We start from the raw sequence: 15,488 nt of genomic DNA, 5'->3' as shown, positions 1-15,488 counted from the left end.
CGATCAAGCACCACAAGTCGTTAACAACGATTGGTGTGTAATACCCGATCCTTGGTGTGGTTAGTCTCTTGTAGCTAGGGGAGCTTTACCGAATTCTCAGTTATGTATCAGCCGGTCTCTTTCCTTTGTTACAGTGACGTACTGGATAAGTGAGAACCCTCTATTTCTTCTGTATAACAATAAAGAGCTTAATCCTTGTCTGTCTAATCTCTGCCTAATTATTTAACTAAGCCCGAATCATCCTCACAGAACTAATAGCAGTCCAAGAGGATTCACAGTTGTAAGGATTACCCCGTGCGTGGAGATATGCTGCATTAGGCATGCCACCTCTAGTACATGTCTATCTATAGCCAATATAAAGATATTTGATGATTAAGCCTATTGACAATAACACTATAAAAAATATAACATTTGCCTTAATGGTAATGTAAAAATAATATCATTTATGAAATCTTCATGTAATACCACTAGTTTCTTATTTATATTATTAAATAAAAACGAAAAGTAATAAATTACCACAAGGGATTTTACTGTCTGATAGTGTTACGTCGAGAATTTTAAAATATTTAATTTCCCTTTTTAATCTCGAAAATATCCTTAATTTACTAGGAAAATTGATCTAGAGCGAGCGAAGCTACGCAGAATTATTGAAAGGAAAAACCTGTCATGGCGGGTTAATACTTCGTCACCTTTGGCTGGTAGATTCTCCTATGATTTGTCAAAATGCAGTCCGGCATTAACAAGAATAGTGGAATGTGCCTAAAGCACTGCCCACAGCTAGTCACACTTCACAAGTCAAGCGGAATGTTTCGGTTCGGGTTGTAACTTCACTAAATTTCATGGTATCGATTTCTTTATTATTACTACGCTTTCAATCTTACAAAAGAATTAAGCGTTTCGTGTAGCTCGTTACAGTTTCGCTCGCGGTTGCGGAGTGTATGCAGTCTTCTCCGCAATTGAAAAAAAAGACCAGCAATGGCCCGCCCAATGGCGTAATAATCAATGTCACCGGCCAATGGGCTAATTGCTCATTGAGCTTCGCGAAGTCGTCCCCTATCCTATTCAGCAATTCTCACAAGAGCGTGAGAGAGGGGGAATGTCTTTTGTCAAAAGGGCATATTAGGTGGAAGGATATACGTGTCTCTCACTCCCCGCAGGAAACGGCATCGACTTAAATACAAATTTCGTCTGGAGGTCGATCCCTATTAAGGTTCCCGAGAGCGAGGAACCGCGCAGTTAGCCGTTTGCGTCAGAGGGACTGAAAGTCGCACGCAAACTGTTGTATCGGCAACATTTCAGCGTATGATGTCTGACTTGCATGGGACGTAACAGATAGAAAACTCACTAATGCAAAATGCTTTTAAGCCATAGTAACTGTATTTCTAAAAGTAATAAAGTGATAGTCAAATGAAAAAAATATCCGTGAGATACAGTTATTAGGTAAAGATTACAGGAAAGCAAAAAAAAATTAACTTGATGTATTAAAACCTATTAAGAAATTTTTAATAATTTTTTTCCAACATTCAGCAATTGTCAGGTCTTTAAAAGATTCATTTTCTATTTTAATCGTTACATTTGATGGGATTTCGAACAATTATGCACGGATTACGTCAATAAGTCTTTACAAAAAAAGGAAACACAAATCTTTGCGGATGTAATTTTTTTTATTTTTCAACATAATCTCCTTGAAGGTCGATACATTGTATTAAACGGCCTTCCAGTTTTTTAAGCCATCAGAAAAATATGATATCTGAAAATCATCAAAATAGGCATTTGTTTCAGCGATGACTTCTTCATTCGACGTGAATCGTTGTCCGGCAAGCCATTTTTTGAGGTTAGGAAATAAGAAAAAGCCACTAGGAGCCAAATCAGGCGAAAATGGTGTATGGTCAATTAATTTGAACTTTAAATCGTTAATTTTTGCCATCGAAACTGCACACGTGTGAACTCGAGCATTGTCTTGAAGAAAGAAGCATTTTTTATTGTTCAAGTGAGCACGTTTTTCTCTAATTTTTTTTCACCTAATAATGACGCATAATATTATCCAGTGGTTGTCTGGTCCTTTTCCAAGTAGTCGATGTAGATGATTCCATATGCATCCCAGAAAACCGTGGCCATAATCTTGCCAGCTGACTTTACTGTCTTTGCCTTCTCTAGAGCTGGTTCTCCTACGGTAATCCATTGTTTGGACCGTTCTTTGGTTTCAGGAGTGTAGTGGTGTACCCATGTACAGTTACGAGTCGACGCCAAAAGTCTTCCGGATTACAACCTATGCGTGCCAAAAGAACCTCAGAGGTGACCACGCGGGTTCGTTTATTTTCAACAGTGAGCAAACGCGGCACCCATCTTGCTGATATTTTTTTCATCCCCAATTTTTCATGCAAAATTGAAATGATTGTATCCTTTGATACCCCTGTGGCCTCAACTAATTTTCGTAATTTTAATCTTCTATCAGTCAACACTATATCGTGGATTTTGTTGACCATTTCGGGCGTACTCACTTCTTCGGGGCGTCCTGAACGAGGTTCATCTTTTGTTGTTGTACGGCTGCGTTTAAATTCATTTACCCAGTTATAAAAGTCTTAAACACAGGGGCAGACTTGCCATGACCGGCGTTCAACTCAACTGTGATTTCTTTTGGTGTAAGGCCTTTCAAATGAAAATATTTTATAACCGCTCGAAACTCTGTTTTTTCCATTTTTCAAATAAACCAATAACTTTTTGTTCAACCAACGCTCACAAAAATACGACTTAATGAATCGAGCTGAAACTTTGTACGATATCTAGTTAGTAGTATTGCTTGCCAAAAACATCATAATTTAAGCGTGACGAGGGCCATCTCTTGTATTTTGTAAAGACGTATTGACCCCCCCTCGTAACTATTTACAATTTATTGTGTACGTAGTGTAAGAATTGATTCACACTGATTTACGCCATATAACAATAGTTTATGTGTATAATAAAATCATGCATAATTGTTCGTTAGCCTATAAAATATAAGAATTATTGAAATAGAAAATAAGTTTTTTCAAGACTTGTAGGTATTGAAGTTTTGTGTGAAAATAAAGAATTAATAAAAATATGGTAGTTTGACGGTTTTAAATAATATAATTTGATCTGAATAAATACCAAGGACTTTCAATTTTGTGCCCAATAGTCAACATGTCGTTTTATACACTGCTTTTGTTTTCGGAGCTCAGCAAACAATGAAATTTTATACAAAAAGATGCCGAATTTCGATTTTAAATGTTTACATATTTAATATAATGTAATCGGTACTCATAATAAACGATTTTTTTTTCAACAACTATACTAATTTTCTGTTGTTCATTCTTGCTCAATATTAACCTTAAAAATATAATAATATTTTTATTATTAGGGACAGATTTCCCTAATAATGTAAATATCAATATTCAATGTAATAAAATAATAGTTTTTTAATCAATATTTGAATTTCAGAATTAATTATCAAATTCACTTACATTTCATCGGTAACGAAGACTTGCTCGTGTTCTGAAAAAATAAAAATTATCATAATTCAACTGTAAACTTATGATTGTTAAATAATTGTATAATTTAGCAAACGAAATATAACACAATAAACAAAATTAACGATAAACATAAAGCAAACCAATATATTGTAAATTTTTAATTTTAATCAGTTGTCACATGTGGCTACTCCATAGACCTATGTTGATTCATAACATTCAGTGGCGCTGTCGAGCGCTACGTCGTACTGCGTTGCTTCATATCATCGTACAATGAACCTAATGACTCAATCGCCTGAATGAGTTATAAAAGTAATTCGACTTTTATGTGTCTGTGATCACTCCAACATGCTTGCATAATTGCGTAAAAAAGTACTCAAGGATATAAAATACCTCTTCAAACGACACTCATACACTACTTACATTTCATGTGATTAGCACGAAACCATATACTACGAGGGTAACAGGAATAATATGCCACTAGTACTTGCATCTATTTCCGAACGAATCTATTTACTATAGATTAATCGGGATACGCAATTTTTCTGTCTCCAAGTATACATAAGTGTTAAACAATAAATGAACCTTAAACTTATCTCACTATCTATTTTTCACGCAAATCGTGACGCTAACATCGCCTAGGATTGATTAAATGACAGCCTGGAATGGACACGGGGAAGTCATCATACATGATATTTCTAAAGTCGGGAATGGAATTTAAAAAAAAAATTGTTTCAAGTTTTTTTTTTTTTGAAAAAAAAAATGGTTATTTCCATCACGCAAAATTTATCTATGTTGACTGTGACAAGACAGATTGAAAGGACAAGGAGGACATGAATCGTTGTACGAGCTCTCGCAACTCTTGCCGAACAATGCTAAATATCTTTTTAAATTCCTCCTTATAGTCCTGTAAGTCAACCTGATATACATCATAACATCACATATTACATATAATTCATTTAAGATCTAGAAGTTCATGGTGAGCCTTAACTGAGTTATTATAAAATTCAAAACAACCAAGAATTTTTTATCGGATTGTTCTTTAGTATGAAAAAAATAGTATTGTAAGATCATAAAGATCATACATGCAACTTTTTAAAAAACCGCAATTGTTTAGTTCAAACTCATAATTTTGCGTTTGACATTATTCGTTGCAAATAATTATCATGAGAACATATACATCCACTGGCTGGAGTATAGATATAGCCATGCCTATATGCCACTTGTACACAGCATACGTAAAGAATGAAAGAATGTAAATAAACCTTAACCTTTCACTACTATTTAAACCAAAAAAAAGGACTAATTTTTAGTTGGTATATTTACATTTTATACACTGTTTACATTTTGAAGAGTCCAGATCAATTTTACGTGAAGTTCAATGTTATATTGAAAATGTTTACAAACGCCTTGACTCATGAAGATAATCGTGAAAGATTGTACTTGTTTCGTTTTAAAGTAAATAGTTAATAGTAATAGCTAATTTGAAAAATAAAAATATAATGAGGAATATATCTCCGAATGGAAAAAATGAAGAACGTGTTGAAAAAGTTATTTATGATTACGATTCTTCTCGAGAAGAATTTTCTACGGATAATTCTATTGTATGTTTAAAAAAACTTTATAATTTCAAAGCGAATAGAAATCAACCAAGAACAGTACCTCAGTCATTTTAAACCTATTAGAATAAATGTACGCTCCTTCAATACTATAGAATATATAGAATATATAGAATATAAAGAAAATAGAAAATAGAATATAATAAAGATGTATAGACGCCTAATAATTTGATTGGAGCAAATTACAGTCGAACCGCCATAACTCGAATTGCAAGGGACCGAGACATAAGTTCGAGTTATAGAGATGTTCGAGTTAGGAAGGGCGAGGTTCGACTTGTAATATGTATGTACATATAAAGATGATTTATGACATAAAAATATAAAAAATTAAAATTCAATCATAAATAGTTATAATAAGAAAAATATACGAGGTCTGTCCGAAAAGTATCGAGCCTACGTTTATATCTTCGAGCCATAGTGTTCAAGCGACCTCTACCGGACAGAAACGTCAACAGTAAAGCCTCACGAATCTATTGGTTACTTACTGACACCTGCCGGACGTATAGTTCATGCGCAGTGTGTCTTTGTTTACAGTGCCTTTTTCGCGTTCGTCGGATTTTGATATTGTCAAAAATGACTGAAAAACAAGATCAACGAATTTGCATCAAATTTTGCTTTCAACTCGGAAAAACGAGTTCGGAAACAATTGAAATGATGCAAAAGGCCTTTGGAAGCGAGTGTATGAGCAAAACACGAATAAAAGAGAGGTATAAACGGTTCAAGGATGGTCGCACTTCTGTCGATAGTGATTCTCGTTCCGGCCGACCTTCGACGACAAAAACCGCAGATAATATTGAGCGGATGCGACTTGCAATCGAACAAGATCGTCGTATGACTGTACGAGAACTAGAAGAAGACCTTGAGATACCAAAAACTATCATTTCAGAAATTTTAACCGAAAATTTAGGAATGAAACGCGTATGTGCGAAATTCATCCCAAAATTGCTCACAGCAGAGCAGAAGAACATTCGCTTAGAAATCGCTCTGGACAATCTGGAAATGGTCAATAATGATGATAATGTGCTTAGAAAAGTTATTACAGGTGATGAATCATGGGTTTATGGTTATGATCCTGAAACAAAATAACAATCTTCACAGTGAAAGCATTCTGAATCGCCAAGACCAAAAAAAGCACGTCAAAGTCGGAGCAATGTTAAGTCAATGTTGATTGTTTTTTTTGATTGTGAAGGTGTTCTACATCACGAATATGCAGCTACAGGTCAGACTCAAAGGACACCGATTCGATGACGAAACAACGGTTGAAAATAATGCGACGAGTGTACTTAAGGCTATCCCTAAAAGTGAGTTCCAGGACTGTTTTCGTAGTTCTGGGATTGATCCATGGGCACTGCAATTATCGATGAAAAGTAGAATTTTCCTTTTCTCTCTGGCAAACTTGCTATCTAACTTGAGGAGCCACTTCTCAAAAATATCGCGAGTCATTCATGCCTTATTGTTAGACTCATACTCGCATGGCTTCGTTTTAACGTTCTTAAAACATCGAGGATTGGCGGATTTCCCAATCGTTAGAAGCGGAAGCTTCTCAGTGCCATCAGAATTAGCTTCAACAAGAACTGTGATGCGAACTTTACTTAGCTTCCCACTGCTACAATTTTCTCCCTTGAAAGCTAGCGTTTTATTCGGCAAACATTCATAAAAAAGAGCCGTTTCGTCAGGGTTAAAGATGTCCTTGGGGTCGACACCTCTAATTTTTTCCAAGAGATTCACTGTCCATTCTTCTGCTACTTTCATATTGACTGCTGCATTTTCTCCACACACTTTTTTCACAATAATATTGTGACGATGTTTGAACGTCTGCAACCAACCATTACTCGCCTTGAAGTTAGAACAATCCAAACTGCTAGCGAACTCTTGAGCTTTCGCCTGAAGTATCGGGCCACTAACGGGGATCTTCTTATCACGAGCCTGTTTAAACCACTTCGTTACACATCCATTTAATTCCTCATTCGTTGTCTCTCGGCATATATTTCTACTCTGATTCGAATAATGTTGAATAATTTTATCCTTATTTTTTAGATAAGTGGAAAAAGTATTCCGAGGAATTCCAAAATCAGTAGCAATTTCCGACTTTTTCTTCACTCCTGTTGGAACTTCTCTAATCACAGCAACTTTTTCAGCTAAATTCAAAGTTTTCAAAGTCTTTTTAGTTGACGTGCTCAGAATATAAGTCATTTTGTAACTAGCAAAAAACACAAGGAACGTAGATAGAACGAAGATAAAAACTGAATTTAGACACGTACTCAACGGAAAACCGATGGAGACTGTTGCCTCTGCAGATTTTCGATTTCCTTTTAACGGTTCGAAGAATGGTGACTGCGATTGGTGTGGGGGAGGCAATGGAAACCAGCATACATCATGCAATAAAAATTTCAGTCATTCCAGCGACGACAAGTATGTATGTATGTAGAGCGAGGGTAGTAAAATCGTCAGAACAGTTTCGGGTAAAAACCCTGCGCCACCTGAGCATCGCAATTATGTCCCGCCAGTTTGTGGGAAATCCAAAGAATCGTCTATGCTCCAAAGTACGTGTGAATGAATGCCATAATAAAAGAAGGCCAGGTAAAGCAATAAAGTTAGGGCGACAGTCATTGGGAAAAACCCGGGGAAAGCCCAAAGACGGTCTGCGCTCTATTCACGTTTAAAGCCTATGCAAAATTATGATCTCGAATTTAAAAAGTTCGAGTTAGGGAGGTTCGAGTTCGAGTTATAGAGGTTTTTTTACATGTGTCAGTATAGGAATGTCAAGGGACTAGGGCAAGAGTTCAAGTTAGAGAGGAATTCGAGTTATGGGTGTTCGAGTTATGGAGGTTCGACTGTATATGGAATTTTCGCAAAACTAACTACCAAGGCTATTGCGCCATTTTTCTAATGAAGTTCAGCAAAAAATGTGGTATCAGCATGACGAAGTTCCGGGTCATCAAGTTGCCTTTGTTAAAAAAATGCTGAACCACATGTTTACAGGCAAGTAAATTGGTAAAAACGGACAAATTTATTAACCTTCAGAATCACCAGATTTTAATCCTCGAGATTTTTTGTGTGGGATCACGGAAAAGATTATATCTATAGCACAGAGATAAATAATTTAAAGGATTAGAAAATAGAATTATGATGGAATTTGAAAATATCACATCTGAGATGTTAGCTGTAGCAAGACGGAATTTCATACGTCGGCTACATTGCTGCATTGAAGTTAATGAAGAATATATTGAAAATCATCTTCGAGTTAGAAATTTTCATTTTAAAAGTAACATAATTATTATTAAAATTATACAGTGTCGTATTTCAGGTTAACACACTCTAAAACTTGTACATATTCTTTTTTTCAAACTTTTAGATTTCTATTTTCAGTTTTATAATTCATCTTTCATTTAATTTATTCATTTCTTTCATTTCTTTTGTTTGTTACAAAATAAAATATTTATATTGATTAAATACAAAAATTCACTATTATAACTGTTTAATTTATTACTGACTATTGTAAATACTGACTATTGAAAGATTTTTAGTTATCAGATTGTGATATGATTTTTACTCTATGCGAAATATACTATATAAACGTGCATAGCAGGGCAACAATTTCACAATTATTTAACAAAGGGTTGAGTGCTGGAAGGCAGTTATGCTCCAGTGCTTCGGTGACGCAGGGTACCGTCGCCTAAGATCGGACAGAGATTACAGGAATTATGAAAGGGTATAAATGAATAAAAGAGAATTACTAAGATTTGCTTTAATGATAATTTATTAAAACCTTAGGGTATAAGCCTAGGGTATAACCTTTAGACATTTTATTATTTTCAAATAATTAAAATAATTAAAATATATATATTGTTCGTAGAATAGGGATCACATTCCTTCCTTCTATAGTTTTCAAGAAGCAAAAATAGTCGTTTTTGAACAAAGTGTCGAATAAGACAGTACACTCGTTCCCACGAGCTCTACACATATGTACGAGGTGTGTTCAAAAAGTAAGGTGACTTTTCAAATTTTACGGGCAACGTACTTTCGATTATCGATTTTTTTGTTTTGTTATGTTGAAACACTCTTCCCGAACATCTGTACCAAGTTTCAAGTGTATAGCATTTTTTGTTTGGTTGTGAGAGGCGTAAAGGTTATAAGTGTTTTGCGTGCTCGGCGATTTCTTGCTATCGAAAAATATGGATCAAAGGATTTGCATCAAATTTTGTGTAAAAAATAAAATAAAGTGCTCCGAAACACTTGAAATGTTGACGATGGCATACGGTGAAACTGTTCTGAGTAAAAAAAATGTTTACAAGTGGTACAAACTCTTCCAAGATGGCCGGGAAGATGCCAATGACGAGCCTCGCTCTGGACGCCCAAGCACGTCAACAACTGATGAAAACGTTCAAGCAGTGAAGAAAATTGTTCTGGAAAATCGTCGAATCACTATCAGAGAAGTTGCTGAGGATGTTGGTATATCGCTTGGCTCGTGCCATGAAATTTTTTCTAACATTTTGAGACGTGTGTCAGCGAAGTTTGTTCCGAAATTGCTAAATTTTGACCAAAAGAACCGTCGCATGAGTATCGCTCAAGAACTGCTGAATGACGTCAACGACGACCCAGATTTACTCAAAAGGGTCATAACTGGTGACGAATCATGGGTATATGGTTATGATATCGAAACCAAAGTCCAATCGTCTCAATGGAAGAGCCCAGATGAGCCAAGACCGAAAAAAGCACGCCAAGTTCGATCAAATGTCAAAGTTTTGCTCACTGTTTTCTTCGATTACCATGGCATGGTGCATCAGGAGTTCTTACCATATGGACGTACGGTCAATAAACAGTATTATCTTGAAGTTATGCACCGTTTGCGAGAAGCAATACGAAGAAAATGCCCAGAATTGTGGAAAAACAATTCATGGCTTTTGCATCACGATAATGCCCCTGCTCACTCATCTTTGCTTGTGAGAGATTTTTTGGCCAAAAACAACACCACAATCATGCCTCAGCCAACATATTCACCGGATTTGGCCCCATGTGACTTTTTCTTGTTCCCAAAACTAAAGAGACTTATGAAAGGACGGAGATTTGCAACGATTGAAGAGATAAAGACTGCATCGCTGAAAGAGCTCAAGGCTATACCGAAAAGTGCTTATGAGAAGTGCTTTGAGGATTGAAAAAACCGTTGGCATAAGTGTATTGTATCAGAGGGGGATTACTTTGAAGGGGACAACATAAATATTGATAAATAAATAAATATTTTTTCTTAAAAATACAAAGTCACCTTACTTTTTGAACACACCTCATATATATGATAGCTAGCTAAAATATAAGATAGGCTGAAATCATTTTTCGCATTTTTAAGTAACCTGTTCCTATGTACATATTTAGAGACATCGTTCATAGTAATAGCGGCATATCTATAATCCCGTATACAATATTAGTTCATGCGCATTCCAAAACGCAGCTACCCTTGAAGACAAAGAAAACTACCACCTAGCAACGGTTATAAATATGGGACAGTATAATCTTGTATAAGCTACCATAGCATAGCGACGTCTGTCAGGAGCTCCGTCACTTAAAATAAAGACTTTTATCCATAAAATTTATTTTAAATATTCATTTGTGTCTATATTGATGCCCGGATTCCTGCAAGTACTCAAACGCGCCTTAACATCGACTATCGCTACCATTACGTGTAAAAATCTTGCTCAAGTGTATCTTAAGTAGACGACATATTTTGGTGGCAGTCAGGGTGATATCTAGAAACGGTACAAAAAAATCATCATTGATATAGTCGAACTATCAGACTTTTACGAAAACATAGAAAAACCAAAACTTTATTTATGATCTTCAAACATGGATGCCATCAACAAGATTACAAAGAAAATACGCTCAAACGAATATCTCACCGAATCAGTTAAGGAAACAGTTAAAAAAGGAGCTTCTATCGCAGTATAAAATAAATGAAAGACAGCAGACGTAGATCTCTAATTTAACAAAGCAACTTAATAAACTTATGAAGGAAATGCACAAAAATGAGGTAACATAAACGAACAAAAACAAGGGAAAATTCTTGCCTCAGCGCCAGCTCTGCCTCCTAATGATCCTTATTCAGCCGGAGATACGTCCGCGTGATTACATGTTTACAGAGGAATGCTAACACGGGAAGACCATCGGTTTATTCGTGAGCTGCTCACAGTGATAAGAGAATACGACGGATCCATAGATGTCTTCGCATTTATTGATCAAATAATAAGCACTCAACTAGATTCGGATCCGACTATCTCTGCTTTAATCATAAAGATGTGCGCGTCAAAATTGAAAGGGAGTGCACAATAAGTAGTAGAGCGACATAAAGTGACTACTGTTCTACGACTAAAGAAATGTTTGGAAGCACACTTTGGCAAGCTGGAGCTTGAATATGATTATCCGAGATACGAAGTGCTATGAGACAAAAGCCGGGTGAGCCAGTGAAAAATTATGTTTATAGCTACAATAATATCAATATGCGGATACAAGTGGCTATAGATGGAGAAGGCGGAAATTATAGAGAAATGCATCGCATATATGAAGTTGATAAAGCTATAGAAAAATTTGTGCGTGGATTATATCCCAAAGGATTGCGACTTACCGTGCAACAGCAGAAACCGCACACATTACCCATAACATATCAACAACCAATGTACGAGGAGCAAAGAAGAAGCGAAGACGAAAGACTTCGTGCTAGAAATCGCACCGATCAGACATATAAATAGGCCGATCATAGAAAAGAATGAGAGAGAAGGGACATTAAATCCAAGGATAGATACACTAGTTTAAGTGGACATCACTCAAGAGACAATTATAATTCAGTGCCAAGAGAAAAATATTAAAGCAAAGGAGAAGTTAATTATCGCAACGACTCACGAGGACCCTCAAAAGAACGATATGAACTCCGAGATAGAACACCCCCAGCAGTGGAAAACGAGACAAGCCTATAAAACCTACTTGTTCGAACTGTGGAATACGGGCATGATAAAAATCATTGTTATCGGCTGCAGAATTCGCAAAATGAAAATTTTTTAAAACCAGCCTCGAAACCTAATAAACGAAAAGTATCTTCTATAAACAGATGATCCGCCTCAATGCTATTGGAACGACATGGAGACGCAATTTACCCCTCAAATGGACGACATTGGCATTTATGGCTCAAGCCAACAGGAACTGGAGGACGATTACTGAAACTTTTAGTAGACACAAGAGCTAGATTTTCTATAATTAACGACTCAGTACTAGACAGAAAAACATGTAACGCAATTAAACAACCTATAGATGAACGAAAAACAATTCAAATAGTAAATGGATCGCACGCAATGTATGGGCAATGCAAGCTCAAGATTTTCGGAATAGATTTTATCTACAATATAGCAGCAGATTCCTTTCCACTCGATGCCGATGGACTATTAGGCAGCGATCGGCTAAAACCTATCAACCTCTTATAAACACAGCCACAGAAACAATAGAAATCAAAGATGAGCATAAAAACGTCTTGAAAGTTAGATTTAACGAAGAACTTACACATGCACAACCACGAATTAATATTTTTACAGTAAAATTCGATACACTAGATGGAAATTACATTATTACAGACGGGAAAAACTTCGTTGTTCCTGCAATTTATCGTGTTAGAAATAAAAATACGAAAATAACCTGCATTAATGAATCGGATAAACAAACGAATATAAGTACTAACTTAGATATAGAGAAATTTGATGAAAACACGTCAATACTGAATAATAATATTCCAAACGAACAAAGGAAGGCACTTTTACGACAGCTTTACTCACAAAACAATTATACATATGCAACGCGGGAGAGAGATCAACGTATAACCGAAATTACGGCTCACGCACTTACCACCAGATCAAGCAAGTGCCATTTTATCTCTGGTTGAAGCATACTCAGATATATTTTAACTTGACGACGATTCTACCCCTTCGCTCGATGATATATATCATCGCATTGATCTCACCACGTCTCAACCTATAACTTGAAAATTATATCAACACCCAATGTCTTTGCATAAAGAAATCGACAAACAACTATTAGATCTCGAAGAAAAAGGAATAATAGCTAAATCTAACTCACTTTTTCTTTTGCCCATGTGGTGTGACTTAAGAAGCCAAACGCCTCGGGAGTACAAAAATACAGAGATGTGATCGACTTCCGAAAATTGAACGAATATATACTTCAAGATAATTACACAGGCCGACAGAATTTGACAAAAATATTTTACCAAGAACCCGAGTATAGTTTTCCGAAGGTTTTTTGCGCGCTGAATCCGAATCCGAGGTCAGAATTACTCTGGTGGCTCCTGTTTTCGAGATATCCTAACCTTAAAGTGCAAAAAACGCGATTTTTGTCTATATTTGAGGTTATGTAACAAAGAAAAGAAATTTTTTTTCAAAAAACTGTATACATCAAATTAAAGTATGAGTTTTCTTCTTTCAAATGCCGTTGAGTATGCTCGGATATCTTTTTTTTTCACGAAGTTACACAAATTTGGAAATTTCAAATTTTATGAATTTAAAAAGCACCACACCATTCAGCCCAAGCTATCTAACAAGTAACCATATTAAAGAGCCACTCACCAATTCAAACCAAACTTGGAAATATGACAAAACACTAAAAAATATTGTGAGCATCGTGCTTCTATTTACAAAATGCTCTCTTACGGGTAGAAACCACCCCTGCCAACCCCTAAACAGGCTCACCCACATAACCCTGGGTAGAGCAAGTTTAATTAACTGCTTTTTGATAAAAAAACTCATTTTCTAATCACAGGTATACGTACTAATATGATCTAGATAGGCCTCATCCTCAAATACCTCCTCAATCCTTTAAAACCAGCCCTCCCAACCGCGTACAAAAAATAAGCTGCGTATATAAAAAATTCTTATGTTTTCACACCTGATATTTGATGATTTTATTTTATTAAATTTCTGATCTTAGGAGTTATCCCTGTAAATAATTACACACCTTGTTTTTCTTGTACCAAAATAAGCTGCGTATGTCTATCTGTGATTAATTCCTTCATCGAATTTCACATGATTAAAATAGCTTACCCAGGGTTCTATGATTAGCCTGCCCAAGGGTTTTTAAGGGTTGTACATGTATACAGGGATAAGGCATATCCAGGTTAAGATGTGTATGTCTATTTGTGATTAAAAAATTAATTTTTTCATCAAAAAGGATTTAATTAAACTTGGTGTAACTAGGGTTACGTATATAAGCCTGCAAGGGGTAGATAGGGGTGGGTGGCTTTTAACCCTTTTCGGCATACATTTTTCTATTGACTATTCTGGCTTAAAATTTCTTACTCGGGGGTTTTCGGGGTCGCTGAATACGAATCTACAGTCAGAATTTTCATTTTTGAAAATCCAAGATGGCAGATTCAAGATGGTGGATGAAAATCATAGAATTAGTATTTTTATATTTTTGGTTGGAAATTAGTACTCGGGGGTTTTCGAGGTCGCTGAGTTCGAATATACTACCAAAATTTCGTTTTTTCAAATCCAAGATGGCGAACGCCAGATAGCGAATTCAAAATGGTGGAGGATATTTTTTTGAAATCAATATTTCGCTCGAAAAATAGTAACTTGAAAGGTTTCCAAAACCCCCGAGAATGGGTTTTTTTTTACCGAAAAGCAGTTGATTAATCTTGCTCTACCCAGGGTCATGTGGGTGTGCCTGCTTAGGGGTTGGTAGGGCTGGTTTTAAAGGGTTAAGGAGGTATTTGAGGATGAGGCCTATCTAGATCATATTAGTACGTATACCTGTGATTAGAAAATGAGTTTTTTTATCAAAAAGCAGTTAATTAAACTTGCTCTACCCAGGGTTATATGGGTGAGCCTGTTTAGGGGTTGGCAGGGGTGGTTTCTACCCGTAAGAGAGCATTTTGTAAATAGAAGCACGATGCTCACAATATTTTTTAGTGTTTTGTCATATTTCCAAGTTTGGTTTAAATTGGTGAGTGGCTCTTTAATATGGTTACTTGTTAGATAGCTTGGGCTGAATGGTGTGGTGCTTTTTAAATTCATAAAATTTGAAATTTTCAAATTTGTGTAACTTCGTGAAAAAAAAAGATATCCGAGCATACTCAACGGCATTTGAAAGAAGAAAACTCATACTTTAATTTGATGTATACAGTTTTTTGAAAAAAAATTTCTTTTCTTTGCTACATAATCTCAAATATAGGCAAAAATCGCGTTTTTTGCACTTTAAGGTTAGGATATCTCGAAAACCGGAGCCACCAGAATAATTCTGACCTCGGATTCGGATTCAGCGCGCAAAAAACCTTCGGAAAACTATACTCGGGTTCTTGGTAAAATTTTTTGTCGGCCTGTGTTATCCATTACCT

At 35.9% G+C, this 15,488-nt stretch overlaps 1 protein-coding gene across 3 annotated transcripts in view; it reads right to left on the bottom strand.

The window, feature by feature from the left end:
• LOC131675475 (kinesin-like protein Klp10A) overlaps positions 1-15,488 on the bottom strand; it is a 929,209-nt gene that overhangs the window by 718,476 nt on the left and 195,245 nt on the right. For all 3 annotated transcript variants that reach the window (XM_058954469.1, XM_058954468.1, XM_058954470.1), the window contains exon 4: positions 3,483-3,513. In XM_058954469.1, the coding sequence (XP_058810452.1) occupies positions 3,483-3,513 (31 nt within the window). The remainder of the gene's footprint in view (positions 1-3,482; positions 3,514-15,488) is intronic.

This window comes from Phymastichus coffea, unplaced genomic scaffold (assembly GCF_024137745.1).
Source record: "Phymastichus coffea isolate CEN01 unplaced genomic scaffold, Cenicafe_Pcof_1.1 PCOF00023, whole genome shotgun sequence".
NCBI lineage: Eukaryota > Metazoa > Arthropoda > Insecta > Hymenoptera > Eulophidae > Phymastichus > Phymastichus coffea.
Note: the sequence above shows the minus strand (reverse complement) of the source record. Positions and strands in the feature narration are given on the sequence as shown.